General features: G+C 48.4%; 1 protein-coding gene across 1 annotated transcript; it reads left to right on the top strand.

Annotated features, from left to right (window-relative positions):
• The first annotated feature begins 1,198 nt into the window (after positions 1-1,198).
• Positions 1,199-13,571, top strand: KRT79 (keratin 79). Its single transcript, XM_020895020.2, has 9 exons — positions 1,199-1,757; positions 3,671-3,891; positions 4,951-5,011; positions 5,112-5,207; positions 10,291-10,455; positions 10,651-10,776; positions 11,714-11,934; positions 12,649-12,683; positions 12,912-13,571. The coding sequence occupies exons 1-9, from the start codon at positions 1,281-1,283 to the stop codon at positions 13,115-13,117; spliced, it is 1,608 nt and encodes a 535-aa protein (XP_020750679.2). The 5' UTR covers positions 1,199-1,280; the 3' UTR covers positions 13,118-13,571.
• The last annotated feature ends 2,026 nt before the right edge of the window (positions 13,572-15,597 follow it).

The following is a 15,597-nucleotide window of genomic DNA, read 5'->3' on the forward strand; positions in this document are numbered from 1 at the left end:
CTCTCCTTCTGGGACCACTTCCTTGCACAGCTGAGGTGGGTAATCAGTGGCACATCCTCACCACTTCCTTGTCCTAACACCTGGCTAACATTACATTGCCAGGTTCTTCCTCAGGGATATGTTTGGTCCCGGCTGCCCAAGGTGGTAGGTACGGACGAGACTCTGTGAAGTGATTTGAGGAGCCCCCTGGCCCCTTCTGGATCGAGATCCTGGGCTCTGTGACTGGGAAGATGGGATGCTGGGGGTATCTATAGGCTTCATGGGGCTTTTGTTGGACACATCTTGTTTTTTTCAGCTGCACCTTGCAGCATGCAGGATTTTAGTTCCCCGACCAGGAATTGAACCGGTGTCCCCTGTAGTGGAAGCATGGAGTAACCAGGGAAGTTCCAACACTTTTTGAATCTGTACTATGTCCAGCCAGAGTGGGGTGTGTCCTCCACCCACTTCCAACTCCTCCTAAAATGGCTGGGTCCTGCTGGGGGAATGCTGCCAGTGGGGACTCAGGTGGCTGTTGAAGCCTCTGGTCTTTGCCTCCCTCATCTTCTGGCTTCGGCTCTTCTACCTCCTTATTATTAAGTGCCCAGGCCTCTGAGTCAGGCAGGGACCCTCTTCTGTCCTGTGTCCCCTCTGCCCAGCATAGGCTTTCTACCAGGCAGACAGTCTGCTAGCATACAACAAAAGAACAGGCTATCCCCAACCCAGGCTGGCATCTGTGTCCCCAACCTGGAGCTGCCAGAAGGCACCGAGGCTGTGGGCCGGGAGAGTGGGACTGGAGCAGGCCCGGGCACCCTCTCCACAGCCCATTGCCCAATGCTTCCGCCCCCACCACCCGCACAGCCCGGGTCCTGGGGCCTTGGCTTACCACGGGGGCCTGGGATCAACCTCAGAACAGAGCCCCATTAACAGTGGCCACCAGGGCTGGGTGGGAGGAGACCAGTCACTCCTGGGTGGTGGGGGTGGCCCTGGGAACCCATGTCATCCTGTTCCAAGTCAGGAGCGCCCCGGGGGGGAGAAGGAGGTGGCATCCGGCCCCAGACAGTCGGCTCAGCCCCGGCTCTGGAGCTCAGGTGATAACTGGGAGCAGCCCTTCCCTCCCGCAGTGGGAGAGGAACACCCCCGGCCCTCAGGGCCCCTCCCTCTCTTCCTGGGGCAATGGGGCAGGAGTGTCTGTGCAGCCCGGGAGCCAGCCCAGTTGGGAAAAGATAAAAAGCCCATCAGTGGCTCAGCAGCTTACTGTGCTCCCTCCCAGCTCTCCGTTCTGCTCTGACCCCGCTGCAGTGATGAGATCCTCCGTGTCTCGGCAGACGTACTCCACCAAAGGAGCCTTCAGCTCCAGCTCAGCCAGTGGTGGGGGTGGCTCCCGGGCCCGCACCAGCTTCAGCTCGGTGACTGTGTCCCGGAACAGTGGCAGTGGCGGGGGGCCCCGCTGTGGCCCCAGCATGGGTGGCTTTGGGAGCCGGAGCCTCTATAACTTGGGGGGCAGCAAGAGCCTCTCGGTCAGCGTGGCTGGAGGGGCCTCAGCGGGGCGGGCACTGGGAGGCTTCGGCCTTGGCGGCGGGGCCTACACGGGCCTGGGGGCTAGCAGGTCGACGCTGGGGCCCGTCTGTCCTCCTGGCGGCATCCAGCAGGTCACCGTCAACCAAAGCCTGTTGACTCCCCTCCACGTGGAGATCGACCCGGAGATCCAGCGGGTGCGCATGGAAGAGCGGGAACAGATCAAGACCCTCAATAACAAGTTTGCCTCCTTCATCGACAAGGTGGGCCCAGGTGGAAGGAGGCAGGAAGGGGCTGAAGAATGCAAGCTGGGCCCCTGAGAGAGGGTGGGCGGGGCGGAGGCTGTTGCAACCCATGTGCACTGGGGTGGGGATGGATGGAGTGACTTTTGAAGCCTTTCTGGCCTGAGCATGGGATGCCTGGACCTGAGTGGCTGGATGGTCTTTATTGTAAGTGATGATGACTCTTGAGTCGCACTCATGAGGCCTTTTGGCCCAGCCCAGCTTGATGGTGTTGCAGTCTTTCTTACAGTCATCATTAATGGGGTTTCACAGTAGCCTTATTGTACAATTAAATAGTGGATTGTCCTCATTATTCCTCTTAGTGGGGTGGCCCTTCCTGCTTCTTGTAATTTTTTAACTGGGAAAACTGGCTTGAGTGTCAAGTCCCCAAGAACCCCATGTGTTGTCTGTTCTCTTAGTTTTGGAGGAGGTCTAAGGATAAAAAATGTTATCTGGACACAGTGCAGTGGTGGGGAGTTCTAGAGGAAGTCTCCTTTTGGCTTCTCCAATTCTTCCTTGCTGTTCCAACCAAGAAACTCAGTGTGGGGGTGGACTTGAGTTCAGTGGTTACAGTTCACCATGACTCAGGGATATGCAGTTTGATCTGCCTCAGATCAGGGGTATCCTGACTCCTTCTCTGGCCCCCAGGCCAATGAGGCAAGCTCTTGTACTAATGCCTGGCATTTCCAGGTCCATTTTGCTGCATTTTCTACACTACCCCAAGGCCCCCAATCAGTGGGACCATGATGAGGAGAATCCTGGTGGATGACCATACATTGGTTCAGTGATTTGTGGGTTTCCAAAGGACCCTAATGCCTCATTTCCTATATGATACCCACAGTGTTTCATGAGTCAGTCTAGGTGACAGTGTATCTATTTTTAAAAAGAGAAAATTGAGGTCTGGAGAGACAAAGTGATTTGCCCAGGATCACCTGGAGGCAGTGGTGGGCCTGGGACTCAAGTTCATGGCTTTAAGAGGTCACTGCTCCTGGCAGGTACACCTGCTGCATGGTGCCCTGGGGCCATGGAACCATGGGCCTGGGGTGCTGTGGAGGTGGGATCCGGAGAGACCAGATGGCAAAGGATGAGGCAAGCTGTTTCGCCCAACCCCTCACCCTCTCCCCGAGTGACTTTTGGTTCTTCTTGTGGGACTGTCCCAGAAGTCAAAGAAGCAAACCCCTCTCAGGCTCTCAGAATCACAGCCTGGGACCTGGGGGCCTGAAAGTTTGTCTGTGTCTGGTGTCTTAGAAGCCTGGTTGGGCAAAGAATCCCCCTGGGGGCCCATTAAACTCACACCATGAGCACACTTCTAAGTCTATAGAGATAGGGCTGGACATCCGTATTTTATAAACTTAAAAAATGTCAAGTTAACAGAAAAGTTTCAATAATAGTACAATATATTCCTATATTTCTGGGTGAAACCCAGATCAACCAGTTTTTAGCATTTTGTCACTTTTGCTTTCTTTTCCCCTCTTTGTAGGTATATTTGTATATATCCATATGTACATATATATACACATATACTATAGATGTTTCTGCATTTAAAATTTTTGATCATGATGCAGAATTAGGGTTCAGAAACGTTGATTTAGTCTGATTTACCCAGGATAAATGAGAAGAGGAGACCCAGGGAGAAGTGACTTGACTGTCACCAATCAGGAAATGACTGAACTGGAACTGTTATATTTATTAATCCTTTAGAGTCCTGGTCATTGGATCGAACTGTCTTTTTCAGCAAAGATGTTTGCCTCAGGAAGTCCTCCCCAAAGCAAGGCATAGACCCCGCACTGCCCCATGGTGTGTCCTGGTCAGGATTGATGGTGATGATGGGCCTGGTCTTTGGTCCCTCCTGGAGCTGGGGGAGGCCCCAGCCCACCCTTCTTGTTCTGGCTCAGGTGCGGTTCCTGGAGCAGCAGAACAAGGTGCTGGAGACCAAGTGGGCGCTGCTGCAGGAGCAGGGTCAGAAATCAGGTGTCACCAGGAACAATCTAGAGCCCTTCTTTGAGCGCTTCATCAACAACCTGCGGGGGAAGCTGGACAACCTCCAGAGCGAGCGGGGGAGGCTGGACTCGGAGTTGAGGAATGTGCAGGATCTTGCTGAGGACTTCAAGACCAAGTGAGGAGTGCTGGACCAGCTGTGGCCATGTGTGGATGGGGAGGGGCAGCATGGGGATCTCTCAAGAGAGGGCCACCCCGTTCCTGGGCCCTAGGACTCAGCTGGGTGGCTGCTCAGACAGAGCTGTTTCCCATGGGGGCTCATACTCTGGACCCATGGCCTCCTGGAGGGTTGTCACAATGTGTAGTAATTTTAAAAACTATTATAAGATAGGGAGAAAAGTGTAATGAACCTTTATGGTCTCATTATCCAGCTTTTATAATTATCAACTCACAGCCAGTCTTGTCTTGTCTATACCCCTACTCACTCCCTTCCCCTCTTCCCTTATTGTCTTGAAGCAAATCTCATTCATCCAAGTCATTTCACTCACAAGCATTTTTATTGGGTGTATTCACAGAGTTCATCTGTATAACTTGATTTAATAATATACAAACACAATGCCATAAGAACACCTAAATCTTTTAAAACAGTAATCCTCAGTATCATCAACTATCTAATCAATGATTGAATTTGCCCTTGTTCTGTAAGTGTCACAAATTTTAAAAATACAGTTTATTTGAATCAAGATGCAAATAATGTACTACACAAATTCACATAATACGATTGGTTGAGCTGTATATTTATGAGTTAAAAGTATAAACATTCATAACTTTCCCCACTGCTTGACACTGGCAGTTTTTACATCTTAAAAGTCTCAGTGAAAGCAGTTGGACAGAAGTTGGCGTTTTCAACGATATCCTGCTGTAGAAAGTAAATGCAAAGGTTAACCACTGTTGACACATCTTCACCTGTTCCCATAAAGCCTCCCAAGGGCTCTGATTCAAAGAGATGGCTGCTCTCAGTTGCCCTATTATTGCACAAATACTGTGTTCACTTGCTCAAAGAGGGTGGGTGGATTATTTAAAGACTGTATCCCAGTTTCTCCATTAATGGGCTGCTTTACAGAACTGCTCCCCAGAGGTGTTCTCGGCCATCGTGGGACCTATTAGGGACTCCTTAAAGCCAACTAGGTTCAGTGTCTTAAAAGGTGAACTGGGTTGAGTCTTCCTTGTGTAACAGGTATGAGGATGAAATCAACAAGCGCACTGCCGCAGAGAACGAGTTTGTGGTCCTTAAGAAGGTGAGCAGATGGTCTTTATCTGCCACAGTGCTGGGCTGACTTGGAGAGGGGCAAGAGTCCTGGGGGCTGAGCCCACTGCCCTTCTCTCTCTCTCCCCCAGGATGTGGATGCTGCATACATAGGCCGAATGGATCTGCATGGCACGGTGGACAACCTGGTGGAAGAGATGGACTTCCTGAGGCATCTCTATGAAGAGGTGAGATAGCCAATGGGCAGGGATATTTACACTCACATACAGTTTTGGGGATTCCTCTTGAAAGTCTGATCAGAATTCAGTAGTGCAACTTCATTGGTAGAATATAGCACCTGGACCCTTAATCCATACTAGCATTCCAGTCTTATTGTGCTTATAATGGGCCAGGAACTGGGCTAAGGTTTTTATATAATCCCCTCAACAACTTCATAATACAGGTACTGTTATGGTCTCCATTTTATAGTCTTGGACACTGAAGCTCTGAGTAAGTTGTCCATGCTGTCTTAGTTAGCTAGAGGCAGTTGTAGAATTAAAACTTCGTCCTTGGACTGTTATACTATTTTCCTTATTGCCCAGTTTGTAACAGAGCAAAGGATGGAGGACTTGAGATGGGCAAAGAGTGGGGATTGAAATTCCAAGTTAGAGCAGGAGGTGAGGTGTGGGTAGCAGGTAGATCACAGAATTTAGGAGGGATTCCAGGAAACAAGGGGGCTTTGAAGATTAAGGTAAGAAGGTTGAACTTGACATGAGTTGATCATGGACTCTTAGACTCAGTAGGGACCCCAAGGCCAATCTTGTGCTCGGTATAAGAGCCCTTTCCCTAATATACCTCACAGGGAACCATGTAGTCTTTACTTGAAAACTTCCAGAGTCAGGGAGCTCACTCTTTTTTTGGGCAGGCATTTCCATTGTTGAACAACCGTATTGGAAAGCTGACTTGAATCTTCTTCCCATAACTTTTGCTCTTAACTGGCCCTGATTCTGCCCTCTGGGCTGCGTGTATCCAATTGTCTTCCAGGTGATGAATGTCTGCCATTTGACAACACTTTAGTGGTCAGGATGATTAGAGAACTGGCTTCTGTGGCATGTGAGAAAGCTGGGGAAACAGCATTCTTAGTCCAGAATTCAGAAAATAGAGGTGGGGAGGAAGGTTATGGATCCAGACTTCTCTTCATGCAGCCTACTGTAATACTAGTTTATGTGTTAATTTTAGAAGCCGTTTCAAAATGTTTGCCCCTTAAAAGTCCCCTGGGTTTTTCCATGTGAATGATTTTAAGTGAGACATGCACCCCCTGTTTGCTGCTGAATTAAAAAAAAGTTTTGTTTTGTATCAGAGTATAACTGATAAACAATGTCATGATAGTTTCAGGTGGATAGCAAAGGGACTCAACCATATATATACATGTATTCATTCTCCCCCAAACTCCCCTCCCATCCAGACTGCCACATAATATTGAACAGAGTTCCCTGTGCTATACAGTTGGTCCTTGTTGGTTATCCATTTTAAGTATTGGGCAGCTGAATTTTTGAAACTGAACTAGAGTTAATGATTCCTTTTTCCTGTGAAGTGTTATTATGGTTTCATCCCATCATTTTAGGTCACTGTGGGTGCTTTGAAACTTGATTCTCCTATTCATATATTGAAGGTGTCCAGTTGGATAAGTGGATATATTAGTGATGCCCCAGCTTTGGCTTATCTGCAGACCTGCAAACTTAACTTTCAGTTTAGTTATTTGATGACCTTTCAGTGTGAATCCTTGATAAACACATTAAGACAGACAGAGCCAACAAAGGTTCTTCTTCCAAGAATGAGATCTTCACTGATGCCTTCCCACAAGGCTGATCTGATCACTCCACTAGTAAATAATTGTGTTTCAAGTGGCTCAGCTATTTTAAAATCCAGTTAACTAAGGCATAATTTGGCCCACACTTTTCTGTCTTACTTTTAAGAATGCCAGAGTAAAAGTATTTCCAAAGAGAAGGAAAGAAGATGTCTTCCAAAATAAAAAAGTCTTGGTCAAACAACATCCATGGCATCCTTTAGTAGTTTGGTAATGCAGGCATAAAAGAAAAGCTATTTGTCTTGATTTTTCCTCAGGGGTGTCATGTTGGCTCCATGCCTTTCACACACAGTTTAGAGTCCATTCTAGAGGTTCATGGGAGATTTATGTCAAGTTTAACTTGGAGAAGTCTAAATCTCTCCCCTTTGAAAATGAGGACATTTCCATGTCTCAGGAAAATACAGTCTTCTACTGTCTGTATTTCTCACAGATCTCCATGGGTATTTCTTTCCTTGGCCATGGCCATGAGGTCCTAGTATTTGCTCCTCTGGCCTGGACCACTGATGTTCTCAACAAGGCCAAGGCCTTTCCTAATCTCAGTATTTGTTTTGGCTTCCATTTCTTCCCAAGTATCCTGCCCTTTTCAGTCTGATGACTGTTTCCCTTGATAGGAAAGAGCAAACGATATAGGAGTAGAGTTGTTGGCTTTGCCTGGGTTGTCTGTAGGGTTAGCCCAATGCTGCCTTCTTGTTCTTCTTGCCTAGAGCTTATCTAAAGGCCTCTATCCACTGACTTTTGCATTTGCCTAAGGATGAATCCCCATGTTCATCCTTGGCTGTGTAGCTCTCCTTCAAACACCTCTGTGTGTCTCAGGAAGAGCTTGTTGTGGAGTGTTCTGTGTCATACTGCTGACTTCTTGGGTGTCTCCCTCGCTTTTTCTCTACTGGGATCGTTGATGGTCATTCACCATCTGGGATTTCCTCATTATCTTCTCTTAAGATGGCCTCTCTTTTAGGACAGGTCAAGGGTGCCCAGGCCCTTTTCTCTCAGTGGGAAGGAACTGGCTTTCCTAGTGTCTCAAAAATCTTTCCGTTCCTTTTCTGTTCGTCATCCATTTGCTGCATATTGCTTAGTACCTTCTGCACAACCATGGAAGAACAGTCTGCCTTTGCAGGTTTCCATATGATATGTTGAGAGCCATGCTGGGACAGGCGAGGTGCATGGGACAGGCTGTGGCTGACTCTTCCTGGGAGGGCTGGGAGAGTTTCAGAGGAGACAGCATTTTGGATTTCGAAGGAAGAAACTAGAACACTTTCTAACACCATACACAAAAATAAACTCAAAATGGATTAAAGATCTAAATGTAAGACCAGAAACTATAAAACTCCTAGAGGAGAACATAGGCAAAACACTCTCCAACATAAATCACAGCAGGATCCTCTATGACCCACATCCCAGAATTTTAGAAATAAAAGCAAAAATAAACAAATGGGACCTAATGAAACTTAAAAGCTTTTGCACAACAAAGGAAACTATAAGCAAGAGGGAGAAACTATTTTCTCCCTCAGATTGGGAGAAAATAATAGCAAAAGAAGCAACAGACAAAGGATTAATCTCAAAAATATACAAGCAACTCCTCCAGCTCAACTCCAGAAAAATAAATGACCCAATCAAAAAATGGGCCAAAGAACTCAACAGACATTTCTCCAAGGACGGGACTTCTAAAGAAGGGGCAAGTAGAATCTGCCAACTAGGGCCCCAGCCTGCACCATGACACTGAGTACAGTGTGTTTGGGGAGCAGCAGGTGAACCAGGCATCAAGAGTGTGGGAGAATTAGGTGAGGAGGTTAGAATTAGGTCAGAATTAGAATTAGGAGGGAAGGTGAGTTGACCAAGTGACCAAGCCAGGGTCACTTTCTGTGCCTCCTTGGGAGGTAAGAGTGAAGACCAGAGCAGTCGTTCCCTTGCTTGCATACCAGTTGTGATGGCTAACACAGCACTTGGTAATTGATTTTATGGTCTGGTTTTGGTCAAGCCAGATCTTAAGGAAATTCAGAAGGCCAACCACCAATCCCTGGCATGTCATACAGGGCCGGAAAATGACCTCGTGGCTTCCCTCTGGCCTTGGGGGGGGGTGGTCCCTGTGGGATCCAGCCCTTGCTACATCTCTCTGGCTCCTTTCCCCATGCGTAGATAAAAAGCTCACACCTTAACTCCACAGCTCACACCTTAACTCACTTGCATTAGCTCTTTCTCTGAAAAGCCTGCCCTATTTATCCTCTAGTCCTAGCAAGAACATCCTTATCCGCTCTTGGTGGTGTCTGGTAGATAGTGTTTGCCTCTTCTCTGAAAAATTCCGAGTTAATTTTCCTCAGGACCACACTCTGGCATAGGGCTATAGAGGGACCCTGAGCCGGGGAGGGTGATGAGTGATGCTGCAAGATAATGCTGGCAATGCACGACTGTGTAGATGATTTTATCTGTGGCATATGCTTCGTCGGCATATTGACTGACCTTTGGAGAAGGCTGGGCAAATAATGCACTTTACTCAGCACTCACCAGGTATGGGTCAGGTATGAATCTGAATCCTCAGATCAACTACATTATGAAGGTATTATCATGGCCATTTTATAGAAGAAGAGACTGAGGCCTTGTAAGGCTTAGTGACGACCTCAGTACCACAGCTAGTGAATGTCAGACCAGCATTCGAACTTAGCTTTGTCTGTCTTCAGAGCTTGTGTCTTTCTGCCTGGCCCCCACCTCCATCCCATTCTACCTTTTAAAAGCCAGTCTAATTTGAACATCTAAATTTATGTCTACTCTGATATCAGTTTTGGCTTTGGTAGTTCTTTCTTTCTAATTTTTTAAATTGAAATATAGTTGATTTACAATATTGTGTTAGTTTCAGTTATATGGTAAAGTGATTTGATTATACACACACATATATGTATATATATGGGCTTCCAGGTGGCGCCAGTGGTAAAGAACCCACTGCCAATGCAGGACACGCAGGGGATGTGGGTTTGATCCCTGGGTTGGGAAGCTACCCTGGAAGAGGAAACGGAAACCCACTTCAGTATTCTTGCCTGGAGAAGCCCATGGACAGAGAGGCATGTGGGCTATAGTCCATGGGATCGCAAAGAGTTGGACATGACTGAAGAGACTTAGCACAGCACAGCACAGCACAACCTCCTGTGGGCCAGCTGTGGCCCTGCCTGCCTCCCGGGGGTTCTGAGGATTAAAGGTGAGCCTGCTGGCTCAGGGCCTGGCAACAACTAGAATGCACTCCTTCCTTCTTTAGGCTCTTGGAAGCCTGCAAATCCACACCAAGAAAGAGGTCTGTTCAACTGGGAGCCCCGTTTCCAGCTGGAAAGACTAAAGTTCTGCTGGCAGCCTTAGATTCATTCTAGGGTGGATCCTGGAGGGGCGGGAGCATGGCCTCTTGATGCCAAAATCACTCCTCCACCCCCTGCTCCCCTGGCCTGGGACAGGGGTGCTGGAGACAGCTACATCTGTTTCTGCAGGAGCTGAGCCAAGTGCAGACTCACGTGTCTGACACCAGTGTTGTCCTCTCCATGGACAACAACCGCAACCTCGACCTGGACAGCATCATCGCTGAGGTGAAGGCCCAGTATGAGCAGATTGCCCAGAGGAGCAGGGCTGAGGCTGAGTCCTGGTACCAGACCAAGGTGAGAGAATGGTTGGCTCAGGGGTGTGGGTTGGACCTGTACCCAGACCTTCCCCCTTAGTGAGAGGCTCCTTGGAGGCTGGGACCAGACACATCCAGCCTACTCATCCAGCTGTGAGGTGGGTCCAGGGGCCAGCAGTTACCCAGGTGGGCCTGGAATGATTTGATAGCTCACTGCCATTTCTTTGGTCTCCAGTATGAGGAACTGCAGGTGACCGCTGGGAAGCACGGGGACAACCTGAGGGACACCAAGAATGAGATCGCTGAGCTCACCCGTACTGTGCAGAGGCTGCGGGGGGAGGCAGATGCAGTCAAGAAGCAGGTGAGCCTCTGGTGGGGGCCTAGGGTCAGGCCTGGGTGTTGGCAGAGGTGTGCTCAGGGGTGAGGCCTGTTCTTCTTCTCATGGATGGGATACACTCAAACGCTGGACCAATAAGATCAAGCAGCTTCTCTTACAGGAGAGGAAACTGAGGCTCAGAGAGGGACAGGGACTTGCCCAAGATCACACAGCATATTAGTGGTAGAGTAGCCCCCTCCAAGAAGATTGATCCCATCTCCAGAAGGTCAGAGCAGGAGTCTCAGCATTCAAGAGTCCGGGTCCCAGTTGCTGACTTCAAGGCATAGGCTTCTCCTAAGAGCAGAATGAAGCATTTGGTTAATGGTGAGCTTGTATGATTTATTTTATCTCTTTTGTGGCACTGAGGTGAGTTGCAGCAGGAAGGTTTTTTTTTTTTTTTTTAAATTTCTTTCTTTCTTTTATTTTTTGACTGCGGTGGGTCTTTGTTGCTGTGTTCGGGATTTCTCCAGTTGTAGTGAGCAGGGACTACTCTTCATTGCGGTGCATGGGCTTCTCATTGTGGTGGCTTCTCTTGTTGTGGAGCATGGGTTCTAGAGTGCTCAGGCTCGGTAGTTGTGGCACATGGGCTTAGCTGTTCCTCAGCATGTGTGATTTTCCCAGACCGGGGATCAAACCCATGTCCTCTGCATTGCAAGGCAGACTCTTAACCACTGAACCACCAGGAAAGCCTCCAGAAGGGTCTTAAGATGAGACTTCAGGAAGAACTTTCCCAGTGGGGCTCCATGATCTTGTTTGTATAGTATCACCTCCTCTCTCAGAGGAATATTTCTCTTTTCCTTCATTCTCAGTTGGTTGGGGCGGCAGTCAGGGGAGCTGGGGATGGTGATGTCTGGTTCAAGGGCAGAGAGATGGATGCAATGACCCTGGAGGGTGTGCCCAATACCTCTCATGCCCTGGGCAGTGCCAGCAGCTGCAGACTGCCATCGCGGATGCAGAACAGCGCGGGGATCTGGCCTTAAAAGATGCTCAGAAGAAACTTGGGGACCTGGATGCTGCCCTGAATCAGGCCAAGGAGGACCTGGCTCGGCTGCTGCGTGACTACCAGGCGCTCATGAACGTCAAGCTGGCCCTGGACGTGGAAATTGCTACCTACCGCAAGCTGCTGGAGAGTGAGGAGAGCAGGTGCGTGCGCCCCCCCCCCCCACCTTTCCCGTCCTGATTCTGAGGGCTCCCAGCCCTGCCCTGTGGGAGATCCCATGTAGTTGGTTCTTGTGCCAAGGGTAGGAGGGTAAGGGAGCAACCATGGAGCTGGGCTCGTAACTCATCACCTGAGACTCTCCTGCTTGTGTTCAGCACCTCACTGTGTGTCTCCTTGGCTGGCACTGCCATCAGTGATCCTGATGGTGTTTGGCAGGCCAACAGGGGACAGGGTTTTCTTTTCCAACCCCAGATTCTGACCCTAGCAGAAACTTTGAAAAAAAATTCATCATCTCTGTTCTTGTGGAAGGCATGAGATGTAGAGAAAGTCACCTTAGCCAGAAAATGGGCAGCTCTGTTGTGAAGTGGGTTTTGTTTCCCATCCCACTGGAGCTGGGGGGTGCTGCTTATGGTGCAAGTGTGGGGGGAGGAGAGGGCAGAAGAAGGATGAAGCTGCCTGGCCTACTGAATCTCTGCTTTCTCTGCTACGCTGGCTTTAGGATCTGGCAGAAAGGTGCCTGGCCCAGGGCAGCCCCGGGCCAAGCTGGGTCCCCTGATTTTGTCATGTGGCCTCGGCTCCTGAGAGTCTCAAAGCCCACTGAGTTGATCTGTTGTAAAGACAGTGAGAGGGAGAGAGAGAGTTTTTACTTGGGCTCCTGGGACTACTGATCCTTCACCTGGCCTGTCTGTTTCCCCCAGGATGTCTGGAGAATGTCCCAGTGCTGTCAGCATTTGTGAGTATTTTGCCACCCCGGGCCCGGCCCCAGTCATCTGCTCAGTCCTTTCAATCTGTCCTTGAGCCCTGGAGACAGCTTCGGGGGGTCCCAGAGAATGAGCTTCCTGCCCCCAGTTTCCCAGGGCACCACTGTCTGAGTTCATTCCCATCACTCACTGATGTCTGAAAGCCCTGAATCCTCTCCTGACACGGCTGCCCCGCCTCACCCAGACCCTTTCTCTTGCAGCGGTGACGGGCAACTCCACCACTGTGTGCGGAGGCAGTGCGGCTGGCTTCGGGGGTGGCATCTCCCTGGGTGGGGGTGGGGGTGCCAGCAAGGGCAGATTCAGCACAAATGCGGGCTACAGCACTGTCAAGGGAGGGCCTGTCTCTGGGGGCACCTCCATCCTGCGGAAAACCACCACGGTCAAGACGTCCAGCCGGAGGTATTAGCTGCTGTCTTGTAAGCTGGGGCCCCTGCGCTTCTCTCTCCACTCCCCATCCTCAGGAGCAAGAATAGCCCCAGGACCACTGACCCAGGGTACAAGCATGCCAGATGGTGCACGGGATCTGCATTTTGGGAAGGGCTCAAATCTACCCAGGTTTTCTCCTTAATTCTGCAACAGGATGGGAGGGGTGGTTAAGGCCACCAGTTTGCAGGATGTGTTTGGATGATTCAAGGATGATATTTTGACCATGGAGAGGAGGTTGGATTTCCCCAGGCCATCTCGGCTTCTCTCACCTTTTCTGCTCGTCTGCTCTGGGCTCAGGTCAGGCTGAGAAAGGATAAAGGAAAGTCAGAAGTTGGTCTCCCATCTCCCAGAAGACTACCCCCTCCCTGAATCTCCCTACGTCCCCCTCCTCTGTCTGTGCTGTGATGTATTTCAATAAATGGCAATTGCAGCTAGCTGTCTGGGGCTTGTCTGTCCTGCCCAGAGAACAGAAACTGTCAGCTGATTAACTCAGTGATGGTTAGGCAGCAACAACCACATGCTCACAGTATCTCAATCATGCTAAAAGCACATTAGTTCAGTACCATTACCACTGTAGGCTTTGGCTCTTACTCTCCTCCTGGAGAAAGCTGGAGGGACTATGTAAGTAGCTTCCAGCAGGACCCAGCTCCCAGCAGCTGTCTATTGCCCAGCCACTTCCCTAATGCTACTGTGCCCCCTGCCAACTCTGCGGGGCAGGCAGCATGTGTTCAGTGGAGAGGTCTTGGGCTTCACAATAGGTTTAAGTTCCAACGCTACCACTTACTAGCTGTGTGACCTTGAGCAAATTACTTAGCTTCTTTGGGCCTCACTTTCCTCCTTTGTAAGGGGGCAACAAAGAATGAGACAGAGGATGGTTGGATGGCATCACCGACTCGATGGCCATGAGTTTGAGCAAGCTCTGGGAGTTGGTGATGGATAGGGAAGCCTGGCATGTTGCAGTCCATGGGGTCTCAGAGTCGGACATGACTGAGTGACTGAACTTCCTCCTTTGTCAAAACGGGTGTGATGGAAATGTATGTAAAGCATCTGGCTTAGAAGAGCCTTGGCAGGAACTACTTCCCTTAGCTTGGGCTTCTGGTTCCCAGATCACCATCTTGGAGTGAGATGATTTCTCTTTTAGCCCTCACATCCAGTCATCCATAAAAACTCACATTTTCCTGCCAATAACAGACTATATATGGTTCTCAAGTGCACATGGAGCATTTTCTGGGATAAATCCTGTGTTTGGCCACAAAATAAATCTTGGGAGGCAGCTATGCTCACCACTATATCACTGATGCTGCACATAAAACAAGTCTTAGCAAATTCAAGAAGACTTAAATAATATAAAGTCTTTGCTGACCACAATAGTATGCAACTAGAAACCAATAACAGAAGGAAAAGTGGAAAATTCATGAATGCATGGCAATTAAACAGTACACTCCAACAACAACTCCAATAACCAATAGATCAAAGAAGAAATTAAAAAATGGAAATAAAAAAGTATCTGGAGGCAAATGAAAATGGAAACACAACATACCAAAACTTATGAGATGCAGCAAGAGCAGTTCTAAGAGGGAAATTGATAGCTATAAACACATGTATTGAGAAAATAGAAGGAACCCAAATAAACATCTTAACTTAAAACCTCAGGGAACTAGAAAAAGAACAGAGTAAGTCCACATTTAGAAGAAGGAAAGAAATAATAAAGATTAGAGCAGAAGTAAATTAAATAGGAAACAGGAAAATAATAGAAAAGACAAAACCCCCTAAGAGTTGGATCTTTGAAGGTAAACAAAATTGACAACCTTTAGCTAGACTAACCAAGGAAAAAAGAGAAGGCCCAAATCAATGAAATCATTAAAGAAAGAGGAAACATTACAACTGATACCACAAAAATACATAGGATCAGATTTCCTGGTGGAACAGTGTGTAAGAATCTGCCTGCCAATGCAGGGGACATGGGTTCAATCCCTGGTCTGGGTAGATTCCATATGCTGCAAGGCAACTAAGCCTGTGTGCCACAACTACTGAGCCTACATGCTGCAATTTTTGAAGCCTGTGTCTAGAGCCTGTGCTCAACAAGAGACACCATTGCAATAAGAAGCTCACACACCACAATGAAGAGTAGTCTCCCCTTATTACAACTTGATAAATCCCGTGCAAAGCAATGAAGACCCAGTTTGGTCAAAAATAAACAAATAAAATTATAAAAAAATACATAGGATTATAAGAGGTTGTTATGAACAACTATATGCCAATAAACTAGACAGCCTAGAAGAAAGGGTTAACTTGGATATATATCACCTACCAAGACTGAATCAGGAACAAACTGGAAATCTGAACCAATCAATTACCAGTAAGGATATTGAATCAGTAATTAAACGTCTCCCAACAAGGAAAATTGCAGGACCAGATGGCTTCATTAGTAAAATTTTTACCAAATATTAAAGGAGAATT

The sequence above is a fragment of the Odocoileus virginianus genome, chromosome 24, assembly GCF_023699985.2.
Source record: "Odocoileus virginianus isolate 20LAN1187 ecotype Illinois chromosome 24, Ovbor_1.2, whole genome shotgun sequence".
Taxonomy (NCBI): Eukaryota; Metazoa; Chordata; class Mammalia; order Artiodactyla; family Cervidae; genus Odocoileus; species Odocoileus virginianus.